General features: G+C 38.5%; 1 protein-coding gene across 1 annotated transcript in view; it reads left to right on the top strand.

Annotated features, from left to right (window-relative positions):
- LOC150080486 (complex III assembly factor LYRM7) overlaps positions 1–21,505 on the top strand; it is a 78,784-nt gene that overhangs the window by 14,112 nt on the left and 43,167 nt on the right. The window contains exon 2 of the mRNA XM_090381480.1: positions 10,460–10,532. Within this exon, the coding sequence (XP_090237606.1) occupies positions 10,460–10,532 (73 nt within the window). The remainder of the gene's footprint in view (positions 1–10,459; positions 10,533–21,505) is intronic.

Here is a 21,505-nt window from a genome sequence, read left to right as displayed (position 1 = left end):
AGTAACTCTCCTTTTGGTGACAAAAAGGTTGTTAATAGTTAGTTAATAATTCTATAAAGGTCATTTATAAATTTTATGACTAGAAGTATTTTTTAACAGTTTTCAAAGCTGGAGTTGTCCTGGCAAGGAGGTACTCAGAGAGCCAGTGTTGAGGCAGCAGTGGTGGGGGATGCTGCCTGGAGTATTGCATGGCCCTCACCTGCCAGTCGCTTCTCCCCCCAAGACTTTAATCGCTTCTCCAGGAAGAAGCCAGAGTCGCTTCTCCCACCCTTGTCATTCACAACAACTGGAAAGATTCAAATAGACAATGTTTTCGTTAGTCCCTCAGTTTTAGCCAAGCCAGGGTAGTAGAAACGTTTTTTCAGTTACCATAAAGTGCTCTATTTGTGATACTACACTAACAACCATTTGTGACTACGGACCTTTTATCCTGAGTGCTCAGCACCCAGTAGTTGACCAATTTATTAAAGGATGCACTTACTAAATGGAAAATGTACTGTAAGATGATTCTAATAATATAAGGTTGTAGAGATATTAGCATTAGCATTAGTAGAGGCATTTGATGCAAGAAAGCAAGCTTATGCAGCATCAGCCAAAAAAAAAAAAAAAAAACCCATTTCCACTTCACCCCTCTGTTCGTTCAAAATACCTGTCCAGCTGAGCCTTAAACTTATTTAGGCTATCAACCTCCACCACAAGGGATGGAAGTCTGTTCCACCAACCAACCACCCGCTGGCTAAAGGCAAATTTCCGCACGTCAATCCTACATCTGTCTTTCCTCAATTTGAATTTATACCCTCTCAGGTGATTTTTCTGAGCTAGAGGAAGAATCCCATCAGCATTGAGCATGCTTAAACCATTCAAGGCTTTATACACCTCTATCAGATCACCTCGCTGGTGCCTAGTCTCCAGACACTGTAATTTGCAAAACTTAAGCCTTTCTTCGTAAGAGCACCCCTTTGTTCCATTCACTAATCTTGTTGCCCTTCTCTGTACTCGTTCCAGCAGCTCTACGTCCTTCTTGAAATGAGGCCTCCAGACCTGTATACAGTACTCTAGGTGTGGCCTGACCATTGCCTTATACAATGGAATAATCACCTCCTTATCCCTGCTGGAAAAATTCCTGTATATCATTGACAATACTCCATGAGCTACTCTTGCAGCCCATCTGCACTGCTCAGAGAACTTCATATCTGCCTGCACCTTCAAATTACACATATATCAATGTGTAATTTGAAATGAAATAAAATTCATATACCTTGCTCATGTTCAATTTTGATCATAGAGAGTCTACTCTCATGGAAGACCAAGAGCTGAGTATTAACTTCATGACTTGAACTTTCATTCAACTTGGAGACAAATTACTCTTATTTGAGTTCTGCCTGCATTTCTTTTTAAATTTTATAGCATCACCAGAAAAAGGTAATGCTGTAAAATTTAACTGCACAGACAGCTGTTTCAAAGCGTACTAGTTTCTCAACAGACAAATAGTGTATGAAAGTAAAACTTACATTTAACCCCTTTTAATTTAATGAATTTTATTTGATTTCAGTTACTGTGTTAAAATACTGCCACAGTCCTGTAGATAAAGTATATACAGTGGATTCTGGTTATTTGGGCCACCAGTTAATCGGGGCAGCCATTTATTTGGGGCAAATCTTAAAAAACAGAACACAATCGAGAAAATAGCCAGGGTTTACTTCGCTTAATTGGGACAACATACCATTTAATTGGTGCAGGAAACTGCAGCACTGGAGATTACCCTACGATTGTCTCCAACCGAACCACGTGGTACAGTCGGATTTCTGGAGGTCACAACCATAAAACAAAAACAATTAGCAGTCACCTGTTTATTGGGCTTTTCTGTTAGTGCAATCTATCATAAATGGATAGTAAACTCGATCTTATTGAATTTGCGATAATACGGACAGCTGGAATTCTGTGGATTATTATGGTGAAATGTGTTTACCCTTCTATGAAATCTTCAATCATGTAAAAAAATAAATTTTCAGAATCTTCTCTTCATTCCTATTTTTAAAGCTTTGCAACTTGTTACTCCGTTCTCACTTGCGCATAGCGTATTACTTGCAATTTGTGTGTACCGAGTTCTTTGTTATTGATTGCTTATCTTTTTACTGTTTTAAATTTTAACCACCACCCACAAATGTCAGTGAACAGAAATATCAACTAGTTACTATGCACATATTACAGTACATATTAATTATTCTGATTATCACGTGTATTCTTCTAATTTTCACGTATCATTTAATTTTTTAATTGGCAAGTTAATAAAGGGTAAATTTGTGCTTAATATATTTTTACTTTTATAGCCTGTGGATAACATTCCTTCTATTTTCGCTAATTAGAATTGCTGTTTAATAGAATTAAAATTCAATTCATAAATGTGATCACAATGACTGGTGCTTACTACACATCATATAGTGAACGGTACTTTACCATGGTGAGTCCATCGTAACGTGGTTTGATTGTACAGTGAACCAATTGTAAAGCAGGGGGCCATTGTATTTTTAACTATTTACGTGAAACTTCGGATAATTGGGGCAGCCGCTTAATCGGGCCAAAATGCAAGAGTCCCGATGTGTCCCAAATAACCAGAATCGACTGTATAAAAAAAATAAGATTATGCCCACAACTGGTCACTGAATAGTGCAAACACAGCCAAATTCTAGAGGTTAAAGGTAAATAATGGTTATGTTTTTACCCACTTTTATTGCAAAAAGTGGCTAAAAACATAATATAAAAATCGGTGCAATAAAAAGAACACAGACTTGAAGGAGCCGAAAAATGGTTTTATTTTTGTTCAAAGTAATCTCAGAAGGATTTTGATGAATCTTGATGCTAAGAAAGCTCCAGGTCCTGATGGTATTTCTCCACTTGTTCTCAAAACCTGTGCTCCTGAACTTACTCCTATTCTTTGCCGCCTTTTTTCACTTTGTTATTCCAAAGGTGTTTTTCCTTCTGCTTGGAAATTTTCTCATATCCAGCCAGTTCCTAAAAAGGGTGACAAATCCCTCCCATCCAATTATCGTCCCATTGCAATTACTTCTATTGAAATTTTATTGAAAGTAAATCGAAATCATGACCGGCAGAATTACTTAACAAGTACAGGTCACTGTTGAACAAAAGCCGAGAATTAGGGTTGAATTTGAAAGTGTCTGCAATTCTGCCCAGACACGATAGGAGGGAGTATATGATGAGAGCCTTGTCGATCAATTCGGCCCTGGAAAGATTGTGCAAGGCTCAAGGGGTAGAATTTTTTTCAGCCTGGACTGTACTTGTTAACAGGAGAGATTGCTTCTACAGGGATGGGATACACTTAAATAGAAAGGGTGCAAGAATATTTGCTGATGCTATCGAGGCAGTGTTAGGTGGGTCGGAAAACTGCTAGCTTGGGGGGAGACAAAGACCAATAGATTGACAGTAGCCACTGGCAGAGGTGAAAGAGATTCTTGCACTGCTTCTATTAGAATGAGCAGAAGCCTGAAAAACAAGATGCATGGTATTTCAGAGACTGCTGGGAGCCATTGCGGTACAAGGTAACACATGGGTTGTGTTAGGGTAGCTAAGAATAGAAACAGGTGCAGGTATACTTGCGTGTACACCAATGCTAGGAGTTTAGTAAATAAATTTGATGAATTTGAGGTATTGCTCAAAACATCGAAGGCAGATATTGTTGGGATATCAGAGACGTGGTGTCACACAGATATAAGGGATGCAGAACTGCAATTTTGGGAGTACAACGTCTACAGAAAGGATAGACAGGATAGGAAGGGAGGAGGGGTTATGTTATTAGTTAAGAAACACATAAAAACCAAGGAAGTGAAGCCAATCGACATCGCTGGACAGTGCAGTGTGGAGTCAGTTTGGTGTGACATAAACATTGGGAGATCAAAATTGAGAGTAGGAGTGTGCTATAGGCCTAATGACTCTGATGAGTATAATAAGGAACTGTACAGGGAAATAGAGTGGGCCAGTAAATCAGAGTGTATTATAATGGGAGATTTTAATTTCCCAGATATTGACTGGAATTTGGGGGTTGGTTACTCACACACTAGCAGGACTTTTGTGGATTTATTGGATGATTGTTTTCTACATCAGCATGTTCGGGAGGCAACTAGAGGGAGTAATACTCTTGATTTGATTATCAGCAGTGATTCTTCATGCATTAAGAATCTGCAGATAAATGAACCACTATGTGGCAGTGATCATATTGTGCTGAAGTGGGATTTACCCAAAGAGGTAACTACCATTAGGGGTAAAGGGAAGGGTTATTGCTTCCGTAAAGGCGACTACGATGGACTGAGACAGTATTTAAATTCTATACAGTGGGACCAACTGATGATGTTACCAACAGCAAATTCAAAATGGGAAGCATTCAAAGAACTTATCTTGGAAGCTACTAGGCTTTACATACCAACTAAGAAATATTGTTCAAGGTTTAGGCCAAAATGGATGTCAGATGAACTAATGAGGCATATGGCAGAGAAGAAAAATGCATGGGATACATACAAATTAATGGGTGACATGGAAGCCTATGATAGATACAAGTTGATATGCAACTAAGTTACAAAGGAGGTTAGGCAGGCGAAGGCAGATTACGAGAAATCCTTGGCAAGGGATGCAAAGAAAAACAGCAAAGAGTTCTTTACTTATGTAAACTCTAGAAGGAAGGGGATGAATCAAATTGGTCCACTTGATATTGATGGGTCAAGTGTTGATGATCCTGCTCAGGTAGCTAACAAACTAAATGAATATTTTGCATCGACATTCACACATGAGGAGTTATTCAGCGAGAGGAATGCCAGAGGTGTATTCAACTCTAGCAGTAAGCTACAGAATCTTGAAATAACTGGGAGTAAGTGGAGGAGAAACTGTTGAAGATAAACACAAGAAAGGCACCCGGGGTGCATGGGATCTATCCAGTTATATTAAAGGAGGCAGCAAAGGAAGTAAGCAAACCCTTAGCCATAATTATGAGAGCTTCCTTGGACTCAGGGGAGGTACCCATAGACTGGAAATGTGCAAATGTGACCCCAATTCCCAAAGGAGGATCAAAGGCTGACACAAGTAATTATAGACCTGTGAGCTTAACTTCTGTTCCAGGAAAATTAATGGAGGCACTGGTTAAAGAAGCACTGCAGGATCATTTAGACAAGACTTCAGTTATAGCTCAGACACAGCATGGTTTTGTTAAGGGGAAGTCTTGCCTGACCAACTTGATTGGATACTATGATGCAGTCACAAAAGAACTGGATGCAGGGAATAACTTTGATATTATATACTTGGATCTTAGAAAGGCTTTTGATACTGTTGCACATGGAAGACTGCTACACAAATTGGAGCAGTGTGACATTGGAGGCAAATTGCTGCTATGGATAAAGGGGTGGTTGAGGGGGAGAAGACAGAGAGTGGTAATCAATGGACACTGCTCATCGTGGACTGATATTATTAGTGGAGTCCCTCAGGGCTCAGTGTTGGGTCCATTATTGTTTTCTGTATTTATAAATGATATTGATGATGGTATATCGGGCTTAATGTCCAAGTTTGCAGACGATACAAAGGTTGGCAGGGTTGTCAAGGACACTACTGACAGTATGCTGCTGCAACAGGATCTGGAAAGGTTGAGCAGATGGGCTGAGAGGTGGCAAATGAAGTTTAACATTGATAAATGTAAAGTACTACACATGGGAAACAGCAACCCCAGAGCAACGTATCAACTCTGTGGTACTACACTGACAGTGGTAGAGAATGAAAGGGACTTGGGGGTGGTTGTGCAGGCAGATATGAAGTTCTCTGAGCAGTGCAGATGGGCTGCAAGAGTAGCTCATGGAGTATTGTCAATGATATACAGGAATTTTTCCAGCAGGGATAAGGAGGTGATTATTCCATTGTATAAGGCGATGGTCAGGCCACACCTAGAGTACTGTATACAGGTCTGGAGACCTCATTTCAAGAAGGATGTAGAGCTGCTGGAACGAGTACAGAGAAGGGCAACAAGATTAGTGAATGGAACAAAGGGGTGCTCTTACGAAGAAAGGCTTAAGTTTTGCAAATTACAGTGTCTGGAGACTAGGCACCAGCGAGGTGATCTGATAGAGGTGTATAAAGCCTTGAATGGTTTAAACATGCTCAATGCTGATGGGATTCTTCCTCTAGCTCAGAAAAATCACCTGAGAGGGTATAAATTCAAATTGAGGAAAGACAGATGTAGGATAGACGTGCGGAAATTTGCCTTTAGCCAGCGGGTGGTTGGTTGGTGGAACAGACTTCCATCCCTTGTGGTGGAGGTTGATAGCCTAAATAAGTTTAAGGCTCAGCTGGACAGGTATTTTGAATGAACAGAGGGGTGAAGTGGAAGTGGGGGTTTTTTTTTTTTTTTTTTTTGGCTGATGCTGCATAAGCTTGCTTTCTTGCATCAAATGCCTCTGCTAATGCTAATGACTCAAACCAGAGCAAAAGGCAAAGCAAAAGGCTCAAGCTAATGGGAATGCTGTGGCTCAGAGGAGAACTGAGGGGGCAGTTGCCCTCTGAATCACAGCCTTTTAAGATGCACTAACTGCTTGATGTTTGCGGAGCAGTCAGGTGTGGGACATGATACCGCCATGGGGGATGTCTTTGTATGTGCGCGATGCAAGGAGTGTAAGGAAATCAGGTGACAACTCAGCACTGTTATGGGCCTATACGAGAGCTTGAAGGACAGGGTGGATGCCCTCGAAGGATTACAAGTGAGAGGCCCATCAAGCTCTCAGCTGCCCACACCAATGCCAGAGCTTGCATTTGGTCATCGCGCAACACAGCGGCAACCCCAAAGACAGAATGCGCTGGTCCCAAAGGAACTAGTAGTTGTTGGTGACTCTATTGTCAGGGAAACGGGACACATGCTTTGTAAAAAGGATAGGTGGAACAGGACCAGGGTATGTCTGCCAGGGCAAAGGTTGATGACATTGTAGAGCGGATATCATCTTTTAAGGGCACAAAAGGTGATATAGTTGTACACGTTGGCACTAATGATATTAAGAGTAGGAGACCGGCGGAATTACTTAACAAGTACAGGTCACTGATGAAAAAAAGCCGTGAATTAGGGTTGAATTTGAAAGTGTCTGCAATTCTGCCCAGACACGATAGGAGGGAGTATATGATGAGAGCCCTGTCGATCAATTCAGCCCTGGAAAGGTTGTGCAGGGCTCAAGGGGTAGAATTTTTTTCAGCCTGGTCTGTACTTGTTAACAGGAGAGACTGCTTCTACAGGGATGGGATACACTTAAATAGAAAGGGTGCAAGAATGTTTGCTGATGCTATCGAGGCAGTGTTAGGTGGATCGGAAAACTGCTAGATTGAGGGGATACAAGGACAATAGATTAACAGTAGCCACTGGCAGAGGAGAAAGTGATTCTTGCACTGCTTCTATTGGAATGAGCAGCAGCCTGGAAAATAAGACGCAGGATATTTCAGAGACTGCTGGGAATCATGGGGGTTCAAGTTAAAACATGGGTTGTGTTAGGGTGGCTAAGAGGAAGAGCTGGTGCATGTATACTTGCGTGTACACCAATGCTAGGAGTTTAGTAAATAAATTTGATGATTTGAGGTATTGCTCAAAACATCAAAGGCAGATATTGTTGGGATTTCAGAGACGTAGTGTCACACAGATATAAGGAATGCAGAACTGGAATTTGGGGAGTACAATGTCTACAGAAAGGAAAGACAGGATAGGGAGGGAGGAGGGGTTATGCTATTAGTTAAGAAACACATAAAATCCAAGGAAGTGAAGCCAGTCGACATCACTGGACAGTGCAGTGTTGAGTCAGTTTGGTGTGACATAAGCATTGGGAGATCAAAATTGAGAGTAGGAGTGTGCTATAGGCCTAATGACTCTGATGAGTATAATAAGAAACTGTACAGAGAAATAGAGTGGGCCAGTAAATCAGAGAGTCTTATAATGGGGGATTTTAATTTCCCAGATATTGACTGGAATTTGGCGGCTGGGCACTCACACACTAGCAAGGCTTTTGTGGATTTATTGGATGATTGTTTTCTACATCAGCATGTTAGGGAGGCAACTAGAGGGAGTAATACTCTTGATTTGATTATCAGTAGTGATTCTTCATGCATTAAGAATCTGCAGATAAATGAACCACTAGGTGGCAGTGATCACAGTGTGCTGAAGTGGGATTTACTCAAAGAGGTAACTACCATTAGGGGTAAAGGGAAGGGGTATTGCTTTCGTAAAGGCGACTACGATGGACTGAGACAGTATTCAAATTCTATACAGTGGGATCAACTGATGATGTTACCAACAGCAAATTCAAAATGGGAAGCATTCAAAGAACTTATCTTGGAAGCTACTAAGCTTTACATACCAATTAAGAAATATTGTTCAAGGTTTAGGCCTAAATGGATGTCAGATGAACTAATGAGGCATATGGCAGAGAAGAAAAAAGGGATGCAAAGAAAAACAGCAAAGAGTTCTTTACTTATGTAAACTCTAGAAGGAAGGGAATGAATCAGATTGGTCCACTTGATATCGATGGGTCAACTGTTGATGATCCTGCTCAGGTAGCTAACAAACTAAATGAATATTTTGCATCGACATTCACACATGAGGAGTTATTCAGCGAGGGGAATGCCAGAGGTGTATTCATCTCTGGCAGTAAGCTAGAGAATCTTGTAATAACTGAGAGTAAAGTGGAGGAGAAATTGTTGAAGATAAACACAAGAAAGGCACCTGGGGTGGATGGAATCTATCCAGTTATATTAAAGGAGGCAGCAAAGGAAGTAAGCAAACCCTTAGCCATAATTATGAGAGCTTCCTTGGACTCAGGGGAGGTACCCATGGACTGGAGATGTGCAAATGTGACCCCAATTCACAAAGGAGGAACAAAGGCTGACACAAGTAATTATAGACCTGTGAGTTTAACTTCTGTTTCCGGAAAATTAATGGAGGCACTGGTTAGAGATGCAATGCAGGATCATCTAGACAAGACTTCAGTTATAGCTCGGACACAGCATGGTTTTGTTAAGAGGAAGTCTTGCCTGACCAATTTGATTGGATACTATGATGCAGTCACAAAAGAACTGGATGCAGGGAGTAACTTTGATATTATATACTTGGATCTTAGAAAGGCTTTTGATACTGTTGCACATGGAAGACTGCTGCACAAATTGGAGCAGTGTGACATTGGAGGCAAATTGCTGCTATGGATAAAGGGGTGGTTGCGGGGGAGAAGACAGAGAGTGGTAATCAATGGATACTGCTCATCATGGACTAATGTTATTAGTGGAGTCCCTCAGAGTTCAGTATTGGGTCCTTTATTGTTTTCTGTATTTATAAATGATATTGATGATGGTATATCAAGCTTAATGTCCAAGTTTGCAGACGATACGAAGGTTGGCAGGGTTGTCAAGGACACTACTGACAATATGCTGCTGCAGCAGGATCTGGAAAGGTTGAGCAGATGGGCTGAGAGGTGGCAAATGGAGTTTAACATTGACAAATGTAAAGTACTACATATGGGAAACAGCTATCCCAGAGCAACGTATCAACTCTGTGATACTACACTGACAGTGGTAAAGAATGAAAGGGACCTGGGGGTGGTTGTGCAGGCAGATATGAAGTTCCCTGAGCAGTGCAGACGGGCTGCAAGAGTAGCTCATGGTGTATTGTCAATGATATATATACGAAGTTTTCTAGCAGGGATAAGGAGGTGATTATTCCCTTGTATAAGGCAATGGTCAGGCCACACCTAGAGTACTGTATACAGGCCTGGAGGCCTCATTTCAAGAATGATGTAGAGCTGCTGGAACGAGTACAGAGAAGGGCAACGAGACTAGTGAATGGAACAAAGGGGTGCTCTTACTAAGAAAGGCTTAAATTTTGTGAATTTTTAGTGTCTGGAGACTAGGCACCAGTGAGGTGATCTGATAGAGGTGTACAAAGCCTTGAATGGTTTGAGCATGCTCAATGCTGATGGGATTCTTCCTATTGCTCAGAATAATCACCTGAGAGGGCATAAATTCAAATTGAGGAAAGACAGATGTTGGATAGATGTGCGGAAATTTGCCTTTAGCCAGCGGGTGGTTGTTTGGTGGAACAGACTTCCATCCCTTGTAGTGGAGGTTGATAGCCTAAATAAGTTTAAGGCTCAGCTGGACAGGTATTTTGAACGAACAGAGGGGTGAAGTGGAAGTGGGTTTTTTTTTTTTTTTGGCTGATGCTGCATAAGCTTGCTTTCTTGCATCAAATGCCTCTACTAATGCTAATGCTATATATATGTATATATTCTTTAGCTTATTTTTTAATTTGCATTTTAATATATATATATCCCTAATTGTAGGTGTAACAAATAACTGCATTCCTAATATGTTTTATGTATTGCTTATGTATAACAGTCATCATACATATGTTATTTTATTTTGCTGATATTGTTTTTTTTTTTTTAAGGTACTGGCATGTTATCGGGCTCTTCACAGAGCAAGAAAGAAAGTATTTGAGGGAGATACTTTTACTTTGCAAGGTAAAGAGAGTGGATATGTTTTGCAGCATTCAGTTGGTAATATAAGAATATGGATTTGAGATCAGTTTATCAGAATGGGCTGTTTTGAATATTGATCTTTATGGACTAGATCAGTGGCTCTTGACCTTTTTTTTAGCCAAGGTACTCCCTAGAGGGTCAGCCAGGTTCTCAGGTGCTCTCCCTAATTGTCTATTTTTTTAAAGATTATTATAATAAGTATTGAATGCTAAGAAAGGAGCATTTTTTGGTTTTTTGCATGTATGTACTGTATTATAGGGGAACCAAAAAATAATTGACACTTAAAATTTTAAACTAAAAAAAATGTATCATTAAGATTCCAAATTTTAAAAAATAGTCTTTCTCAGTGTATCTAATGAGAAGCCTGCTGCTACAGATTTTCATCGATTTTGCTGAAATTAAATGGCAAAACTGATAATTAACGGCAACTGTCTGGTGAAGCATCAACTCTGTTTCTCTTGTTTGATTTTGTGTTATATAATTTGGCACACCCACATTTACAGAAATGCATTGTCACAAATGGTAAAAGTTTACAAACTGCTATATTAGGTCAAGTCTAACCGACTAATCCAGAACGAAAACAGTGGAACACTAAAAAACTTTTCTTAGAGTGATGTATCACGAGCGATATCAAGCTGTTCTGTGGATAGGACAGGAGTTTCAGTTTTTAAAGAAAGGGGTTAGCTATTGACCTGTAATTTTCAGTGTCTGTATTGACAGGAAAATAGATCGACGGGCAAAAGAGATCGATGGCTGTATGAGGTCGTAAGTTATTGCTTTCTGTAAGTCTGAGTCCATGGACATATTTTTTCTAACAAGACATAGTAAAAGTATTTATGGTATCATATTTTGCTGCTTCAGCTTTCTTTCTCCAAAGAATAATTTTTTGTTTGAATGCAGAGATTTTATCATTAGCCATTAAAATTGTCATGTTTGTACCTTAAAGTGATAGATTCAGTTCATCAAATAGATTCACTTTGTCAAATATATTAGCAAGGTATGCAATCCGTTGTAAATTATAATCACTAGACATAAACTTGATGAATCTCTGCAGTTTATCTCGAGTTGTTTTTCTTGTGGTTTCAACTTTAAGATCAGTAAGAAACACCACAATTTCAAAGGGGGTGCCTCCGTAGCCAGGTGGGCAGGAGCAGCAGTGCGTAGCATACGCTTCTTGATTAGACTGGCGTTCAAGCCCGTGACCACCAAATACCGAGGATGCGGAAAGATCAGGGAATGATTACCACATATCCCCGGAGCAATATGGCCTTAGTTGCTAATGCTCCTAAAAACCAAATAACAACAACAATTTCAAAGTGTAATTCAAAGAATGTCATCAGCACTTTACCTTGACTCAGCCAACATGCTCCTGTGTAAAAAGTAAACAGCCATAGTCATCGCCCATTTTGTTCCAAATCTGCTGGAAGAGCCTTGTTTTGAAGCCATTAGATTCCATATAATTGGCAATTTCTATTAATTTCTTAAGGAATGTTTTTCACAGCTAAATTTTCCCTGTGGATTACACTGTGACTAGTGAAGAAGAACTTTGTAGTTTTGGTAGCATCAGTACAGACGTCAATACATGTCTTCCAGACAAGTTCAAGCTGTAAATTTTTTCAAAAATATTAGCTCCTGTAGTCGTGGTTTGCAAATTGTCGCAGATAAGAATGTCTTTGCACAGCTCACCATTATACAGTTATCCAGCAAATACTAACAGCACAGCTATGGCTACTCTGATGTCAGTGCTCTCATCGAGTTGCAAGATAAAATAAGGTGAAAACGTAAGTCTACAAATTAGTTTTGAGAAGATCAGCTGAACAAAGTAAAATTCTTCTTTTTACAATGTTAGAAAGCAGCACCTGTTTTTTTTTTGGCTAATTTGTTTTGTCTGAATATTGTCTCGCACATAGGTCTGTTCACATATCAGATTCTCTCACAGTTTCTGCTCACATATCAGATTTTCACCAATAGTGTGGGCCTCTCCTTCACAAGCAGAGCAATAGTTCACTTTCTGTAAGGCTTCTAATAATTCGTTTTTTATGACTCACAAATATAGATTTCATGAATGAAGTATTTTTTTATGTAATACTTCCTTTTTCTCTTTGAAATAAGCAATGGACATAGGACAATATAGTAGTAATAGGTTGTCCTAAGTCCATTGCTTATTTTGAAGAGAAAAAGTACAGTAAATCCCCGACATACATAAGAGATACGTTCCAGGACTTCTTGCGTACGTTGAGTTTTATGTAACTCTCGCATGACTAATAAAATATTACTACTGTATCCCTGGTATGCCAAAATTACCAATACCACATAATATCCTCAGAAGAATGAAAAACAATAGTTATATATTTTTCAATTAATTAGTTATATATTAGCTATGCAGGTAGTTCTTGACTTTATGAGTTAATTCGTTCCTAGTGCGAGCTCATAAAGCAAAAACTCGTAAAGTGGGAATTTATTTCCCATAGACATAATGTTAAAAATAGGGGTTACGTTATCAACAATGAAATTAGTTAGCTAATTAGTTTATGTTTAAACAATGATTGATTTATCCAAAGACATGAAAATGTAGCCTGTAAAATCAAGCAAATTATAATAGTAGAGAAATTATTTATGACATACAAATGTTAAAGATTGTTTATTCTTCATCATCATCATTGCCTAAATGCACACTCGTTGATCACTCATTATTGGCTTGACACTCGTTGGTTTGTTACACAAGGAGTCGTCGTCTTCAGAAATGCTTCAAGAGGCGTTTATTTCCAAGATAACCTTCTCTTTTCTTTATAAATTTCAATAGCATGCATAAGTATTTTTTAGCGGAACACACAAATTGCAACTAACACAATTTGCACGGAGTAACAAGTTTATGAAGCTTAAAAAAAAAAAAGGAATGAAGAGAAGATTCTGAAAATTTATTTGTTTTTTATACGATTGAATATTTCAGTAAAGGGCAAATACATTTCACCATAATAACGTAAAAACCCACACAATTCCAGCTATTGGTATTTTCACAAATGCAATAACATTGGGGCGCCTCCGTAGCCAGGTGGGAAGGAGCAGCAGTGCGTAGCACACGCTTCTTGATTAGACCGGGGTTCGAGCCCGTCACCACCAAATACGAAGGACGCGGAAAGGTCAGGGAATGACCACCGCATATCCCGGAGCAATATGGCCTTAGTTGCTAATGCTCCTAAAAACCAAATAACAACAACAACAGCAATAACATTGAGTTTACTACCCGTTTATAATTGCCTGCAGTAACAGAAAAGCCCAATAAACTGGAAAGTGCAAATTGTTTTATGGTCGTGACCTCCAGAAATGTGCTTTAGAAAAATATTACAAAGGCGTTCAAAATTGGTTCTTATAACATAAGATAACAATGAAAGTGTAGTGCGTTTAATGATTTGAATTGGTAACTAATATAATTTACACTATAAAAATGACTTTTAGGGAGTTATATAGCAAAAATTTGAACTTCCGAGGTCGTGGAATGAATTACCAAAAAACAATATGTTATTGGGTTCACATTACGATATTTTCATGATACGATGGTAACGGATTAATATCGTAAAGTGGGGTACACTGTATTGTATAGCTACACGCCTGGTTTGAAATGCAGTATTTATGAATGTTTAACATTCAATTTTTGCAATTAATGTTCATATTTTCGATTTTGTTGATACTGGAAAAAAAAAAACTCGTAAATCGAGAAATGCCTGTATGTTTTTAATTAGTTCAATTAAGAACTTTATCTGGGGACAGTGGCGAAGTAGCCGGAGTGGCACATAAGAAAACATAAAAGGAAGAAAGAATGCACAAAATTGTCCTGTAAAAACTGATATTTATTTCGTAGCTTTGGTTATTATAGTTGACTTCAGTGGTGCCAATCTTTTCACTGTTTCTTGTATTCTGTCTTTGGCCTTTATTATTGTGTCCACTGTTGACACTGACAAATCTAAATTCTGCGCGATACTTGTTAGTGTTTGACCATTTTCATACATCCTTATTATTTTAATTTTCTGATCCAAATCAATCACTTTCCTTTTCTTGGTAAATTTACTAGTACCACTGTCACTTTTCAAATGTTCAGTTTGATAATGTCATTGTTTTGTTTGTTTCTTATCTGGAGCTTATTTGCTCATAGACAGACTTAGTGAAAGGTCATGACCATACTCACTACTTGATCTGTCATATTAGGTGTTCTTGACTCATCTTCACATCTTTTCTCAGGATTTTCTGTTTTCTCGGTAGAATCTAACTTTCTGTTTGTTCCTCTTACTAAAAATTTATTTATGATTGGACAGTGTGAAATAAAAATAGTTACGCAGAAAAAAACCACCACATTGCTCCCCTGCAAAATCACAACACAAAGCATCTCTGGAAATCCTCCATCTTCCAAATATCAGATGTGGCTGTGTGATTGCAAAACACACTATCGATTGCACTGGAATCCATGGTAATACAGGCCCAACTGTTCTTCCCGACTGCCTAAGCTGCATACAGTTATATGAGCAGATAGAGGACACTCTAAATCACACTGCCGCATCCGTTATTTTGCCATAAGTCTGAACTTCTCCTCATAACAATAGAAATAGCAATAAATATCATTTAGAATCTAAATGATTTTGCAATTAGCTGATAAATAAAAACTAAGGAAATGAAAATCTGCCATTTTGGATGCCATACCTGAGGTAACTCCAGGGGGGGGGGAGGAACATGTTACTCGTGGTTGATAACCACAGGACTAGATCAATGAAATTGTTTCATATAGAGTATTTCTATCTAATGTTTGAGTGTAAACCACCTTTGGGAAAGTATGCACTTTCCCAAAGGAGGGAAAGTGCATTTGCTGTTCTGTCTATCATCAGTAAAGGTGAAATGCAGCAAAAGAGATCATCTTTAATGTCTAAAAAGAAGTGGCCATTATGATGGGTCATATCCAGGCAATTATTGTGAACCAACGAATTCATGCTTTCATCAGTATAGTAACCTTCTGTATTCTGAAAGCTGTAGTAAAGAACAGGACGTTCTCAACAGTAAAATTTGACTATAGTAATTAAATGAAGTCAACAAAACAGTAGTTTATGCCTAAACAATGATTTATTTATCCCAAGAAATGAAAACATAGCCTTTAAAATCAAGCAGATTATAATATTAAAGAAATTTTTTATGTAATACAACTGTTAAAGAATGTTTATTCTTCATCATTGACTAAATGCACACTTGTTGATGGTTCTTCATTCGTTGTTGGCCCGTCACTCATTGATGGTTTGTTGGAAGCACATGGAGTCTTCTTTCTCTTCGGAAATGCTTTGAGTCGTTTGTTTCCAAGACAGTCTTCTCTTTTCTATATAAATTTCACGATTGCATGTATAAGCATTTTTTAAAATCTGTAGCAACTTTTCTAGTGCATGCTCAAAATTTGAATTTTGTGACTCAAAAATCTCAATTGCTTTTTCTATGCATTGAAAAGCTTTGTCAAGCCCCTTGAGAGTGAAGACCCAACAGGAATTTCAGCTATTAAACCTTCTTTTTCGTCAGCTTCTTCACATTTTCCCCATTTCAATTAGGTCTTCATTTGTGATCTCTCCATTGTGTGTTTGAAGCAGATGAATGACATCAGTTTTAGAAACCTCAAGCTGCAAGTAGCACATGCTTCTTGATTAGACCGGGGTTCGAGCCCGTGAGCCACCAAATACAGAGGATGCGGAAAGGTCAGGGAATGACCACCGCATATCCCCGGAGCAATATTGCCTTAGTTGCTAATGCTCCTAAAAACCAAATAACAATAACAGCTAAATGTTATTATCCAATTCCACCTTGAACTGGACTAAACATTCTGCCTCTACCACCATAGCAGGTAATTTATTCTAAATAATCCCAAGGGCTCACATCTGGTGAGTATTGCACTTGTTCATCACGCAACACAGCGGCAACCCCCAAGGCAGAATGCGCTGGTCCCACAGGAACTAGTAGTTGTTGATGACTTTATTGTCAGGGAAACGGGGAACATGCTTTGTAAAAAGGATAGATGGAACAAGACCAAGGTATGTCTGCCAAGGGCAAAGGTTGATGACGTTGTACAGCAGATATCATCTTTTAAGGGCACAAAAGGTGATATAGTTGTACACATTGGCACTAATGATATCAAGAGTAGGAGACTGGCAGAATTACTTAACGAGTACAAGTCACTGTTGAAAAAAAGCCGTGAATTAGGGTTGAATTTGAAAGTGTCTGCAATTCTGCCCAGACACGATAGGAGGGAGATATGATGAGAGCCTTATCGATCAATTCAGCCCTGGAAAGATTGTGCAAGGCTCAAGGGGTAGAATTTTTTTCAGCCTGGACTGTGGACTGTACTTGTTAACAGGAGAGACTGCTTCTACAGTGATGGGATACACTTAAATAGAAAGGGTGCAAGAATATTGCTTATGCTATCGAGGCAGTGTTAGGTGGGTCAGAAAACTGCTAGTTTGGGGGGGATACAAAGACTAATAGATTAACAATAGCTGGCAGAGGTGAAAGTAATTCTTGCACTGCTTCTATTGGAATGAGGCTCATGGCAGAGAAGAAAAATGTATGGGATGCATATAAATTATCAGGTAACACAGAAGCCTATGGCAGATATAAGCTTGTCTGTAATCAAGTCACAAAGGAGGTTAGGCTGGAAAAGGCAGATTACAAGAAATCTTTGGCAAAGGAGGCAAAGAAAAACAACAAAGAGTTCTTTACTTATGTAAACTTTAGAAGGAAAGTGATGAATCAGATTGGTCCACTTGATATTGATGTTTTGACTGTTGAAGATCCTTCTCAGTTAGCTGACAAACTGAATGAGTATTTTGTATCTACATTTACACATGAGGAATTCTGTAGGGAAGTGGAGGCCAGAAGCTTATGAAACTCTAACAGGGAGCTAAATGATTTTGTAATAACTGAGTGCAAAGTGGAGGAAAAATTGATGAAGTTAAATACAGCCACTCCGACTTAAGTAAGGGTTGTGTTTTGTGGAACTCTAAGTCGGAATTTCCCTAAGTGATTATACAGCACTTGCAAATTTGATTGAGGAAAATTTGATTCAGTTTGATTGAAGCAAAAATGAAATGTTTGACGAACATGTAAATAGAATTATTTATTCAATTTTTTTCTCATGTGCAGGGAAAATTACAAAAGTGTACAAAATTACAAAAATTTCAAAATTATAAAATTACAAAAAGAGAGGAGATAGGCATGATGTCAACAAGTTTTACCTTTCGAGCATCTTTGCTAGAATTAACTCTCCAGCTGATAAGTACGCTACTGTGGAAGTTGAGGGCTGTGGAGATTTAGAAGGGGTTTTTTCCAACACATCACAAAATTTCTCTGCAGCTGCAGAATCGGCACTGGCAACTTCACTGCAGACTTAAATGTTTGGAAACCAGTACGATTTTTGAACCTATAAAACCACCCATTGCTTTCCACGAACTTGGTTTGGGGTTCACATACTTATCCTTAATATCTTCATAAATACTTCTTGCTTTTGCTTGAATGGCCATTAGATTCAGGGGCATTTGCTTCTGAATATGATTTTCCATCCATATTATTAATAGCTTTTCCATCTTCGATATAGCACCTGAATGCTGTTTTGTGATCACCGTTGATCTTAAATGTGTTGAATCCTTTAACATGTTCTTTTATACATGCACTCTGCCTTAATTAAAATAGTATTCACTGTTAAAGCAGTGAGACCTAATTCCGTGCAGTAGATGACAAACTTTGTCCTGCTTCGTACTTATTAATTATTTTCATTTCTGAATCAATTTTGTTTCTTTTCCTAGCACTGCCAGCACTTGCATTTTCCGTTGGTCCCTTTCCTTTCACCATTGTAATAAGTAAATAGGAATGAAGAGAAGATGCTGAAAATTTATTTATGTTTCTTATATGATTGAAGATTTCAGTGAAGTGGAACTCATTTCACCCTAATACTGTAATGTAAAAACCCACAGAATTCCAGTTATCGGTATTATCACAAATGCAATAAGATAGAGTTTACTGGCTGTTTATAATAGATTGCAGTAACAGAAAAGTCCAATAAACTGGAAAGTCAAAGTTTTATGGTAGTGATTTCCAGAAATGGGTTTTAGAAAAATATCACAAAGGCATTCAAAATTGATTCTTATAATGGAACATATGATAACGATGAAAGTGTAGTGCAATATCCATTATAAAAATGACCTTTTAGAGATATAAATAGCGAAAATTTCAACTTCCAAGGTCTTGGAACTAATTACCAAAAAAAAAACTAAAAAGAACTGGTAAAGAGAAGGGCAGCAAGATTGGTGACGTGAACTAAGGGGTTCTCTTACAAAGTAAGGCTTAAGTACTGCAAAATGCACTGCCTGTGAGGTGATGTGATTGACGTGTATAAAGGCCTTGAATAGTTTTAGCAAGATCAGTGCTGATGGGATTCTTCCTCTTGGTCAGATTCCGCACCTGAGGGTACATAAATTAAAATTGAGGAAAGACAGTTGTAGAATTGATGTGGAAATTTTTCTTCATCAAGCAGTTGATTGCTGGAACAAACTTCCATCTGTTGTTGTTGTGGAAGTTGACAGCTTAAATAAATTCAAGGACGAATGGGATAAACTTATAGAGCAAATGGATGGGTGAAATGGAAATTTTTTTTTTTTGGCTGATGTTGTATAAGCTTGCTTTCTTGCATCATATCCCTCTACTAATGCTGATGCTAACTAGCAGGCCATAAATTCAAATTATGGTGGGGGGAGAGATATTAGACTGGATTGGGAGAAATTTTCTTTTAGCCAGTGGTTACTTATTCTGGTAATTAAGGGTTAATTACCAGAATAAGTAACCTCAGTGGAAGTTAAGTCTGACAGCTTGAGAAAATTCAGTGGTCAGCTCGATCAGATCAGTTACCTGAGGCGTGAAACATGTAGGTAGTGTGGGTTTTTTTTTTTTTTTTTTTTTGCTAATGCAGCAGAAGTCTAGGCTTCCTTGAACCATTTGGTTAATACTTATATTTGAGTTTTATTATAAATATTGAACTTTTAATATCTTAATTTCAGTGCTTGGTTTTTTAGACGCATTATGCATATATGCATACAGTGCTTATTGTTTCACTGTATCTGCCCAATTTTGGAGGTTATTACCTCGTCGGTCAGGATTTTTGCAGCTCTGGCAAACGCTAAGTTTTCATTTATATTTAGTCATTTTATTGACTTAATTGTTATACTAAATTATTTTCTATAAGTAGTTTTATAGTTCTAGCCAAGCTCCACTGTTTATTGTGAATTTAGATAGCAATTTTGAAAGTTAATACTTAGTGTCTGTAGATTTTACGTTCATAACTTGCCGCCATTGTTATACGATATGGAATTCCGTAAGGTTTAATGTAAAACTAGATAGCGAAATACATAGCAGTGTGTTAGAAATCGGTTAGATTAGCATAGTATTATCAATAAAATGTATTAATCTTATTAAATTTCATTGTTAATTAAATTATGCACAGAATCATGACCTAGACTAGAGCAGCAAAGCAGCGTTCACAGAATAGCCAGAGTGGTGTGGCTCGTGGGAGAACTGAAGGGGACAATTTTCCCATGCATTCCCTGGCATATGGGTAGCAGTAACCCAAGAGAAACGTAACCACTCAGTGAGGTGGATAATGAAAAAGACCTCAGGGTAATTGTGCAGTCAGATATGAAGTTCTCTGAGCAGTGCAGATGGCTGCCAGAGCAGGTCATGAAATTTTGTCAATGATATATAGGAATTTTGCTAGCAGAGACAAGGAGGTGATTATCCCTTTGTATAAGGCAATGGTCAGGCCACACTTTCAGTCTGTATGCAGGTTGGAGGCCTCATTTTAGGAAGAATGTAAAGTTGTTAGAACGAGTACAGAGAAGAGTAACAAGATTGGTGAGAGCAACAGAGGGGTGCGCTTATGAAGAAAGACTTAAGTTCACCAAGTTGCAGCATCTGGAGACTAGGCACGCGAGGTGATCTGATCGAGATGTATAATGCCTTGAATGGTTTGAACAGGCTCAATGCCGACAGGATAGTTCCACTTGCTCAGATAAAGAACCTGAGGGGGCATAGATTCAAATTGAGGAAAGACAGTTGTAGAATAGATGTGTGGAAGTTTGCCTTTAGCCAGTGGGTGGTTGATTGCTGGAACAGACTTCCATCTGTTGTTGTAGTTGATAGCTTAAATGTAAATTTAAGGCTGAACTAGACACACATTTGGAGTGACCGGTTGGGTAAAATGGGAAAGGGTTGTTTTTTTTTTTTGGCTGATACTGTATAAGCATGCTTTCTTGCATCATATGCCTCAACTAATGCTGATGCTATCTCTGTCTGTCTATCTATTCATATGTCCACATATAATAGCTTTACTCCCCTTTGACAGATTTTCATGAAATTGTGTATTTGAGCCTATTAAAAGATTTGTTGAGCTATTCCACATTTCATTAAACTTGGACCAATAAAAATCCAGCAATTATTTCTTCTGTCCTGATGTAATAACTGAACTGTAAATGGATAGATTTTCATGAAATTTTTTATTTGGGCCTGTTTGAGAAGTTTGTACAATCACCCCATGGAAATCCAGCAGTTATTGTTTATTTATTTATTTTTTTTCATATACAATGGATTTTTGTTATTCGGAACACATTGGGACTATTGCACTATGGCCCGATTAAGCGGCTGCCCAGTTATGCAAAGTTTCACTTAAATAGTTAAAAATACAGTGAATCCACTTTATGATTGGTTTTACCTTTTACGTTACGACGGACTCTCCATAATAAGTTCATTATACAATACAATGGCACCTCCGTAGCCAGGTTGGCAGGAGCAGCAGTGCGTAGCACACGCTTCTTGATGAGACCGGGGTTCGAGCCCGTAACCACCAAATACGGAGGATGCGGAAAGGTCAGGGAATGACTACCGCATATCCC

Source organism: Mastigoproctus giganteus, chromosome 9 (assembly GCF_048544385.1).
Source record: "Mastigoproctus giganteus isolate SK-2022 chromosome 9, ASM4854438v1, whole genome shotgun sequence".
Taxonomy (NCBI): domain Eukaryota; kingdom Metazoa; phylum Arthropoda; class Arachnida; order Uropygi; family Thelyphonidae; genus Mastigoproctus; species Mastigoproctus giganteus.
The sequence above is the reverse complement of the archived record's forward strand: the minus strand, read 5'-3'. Positions and strand labels throughout refer to the sequence as shown.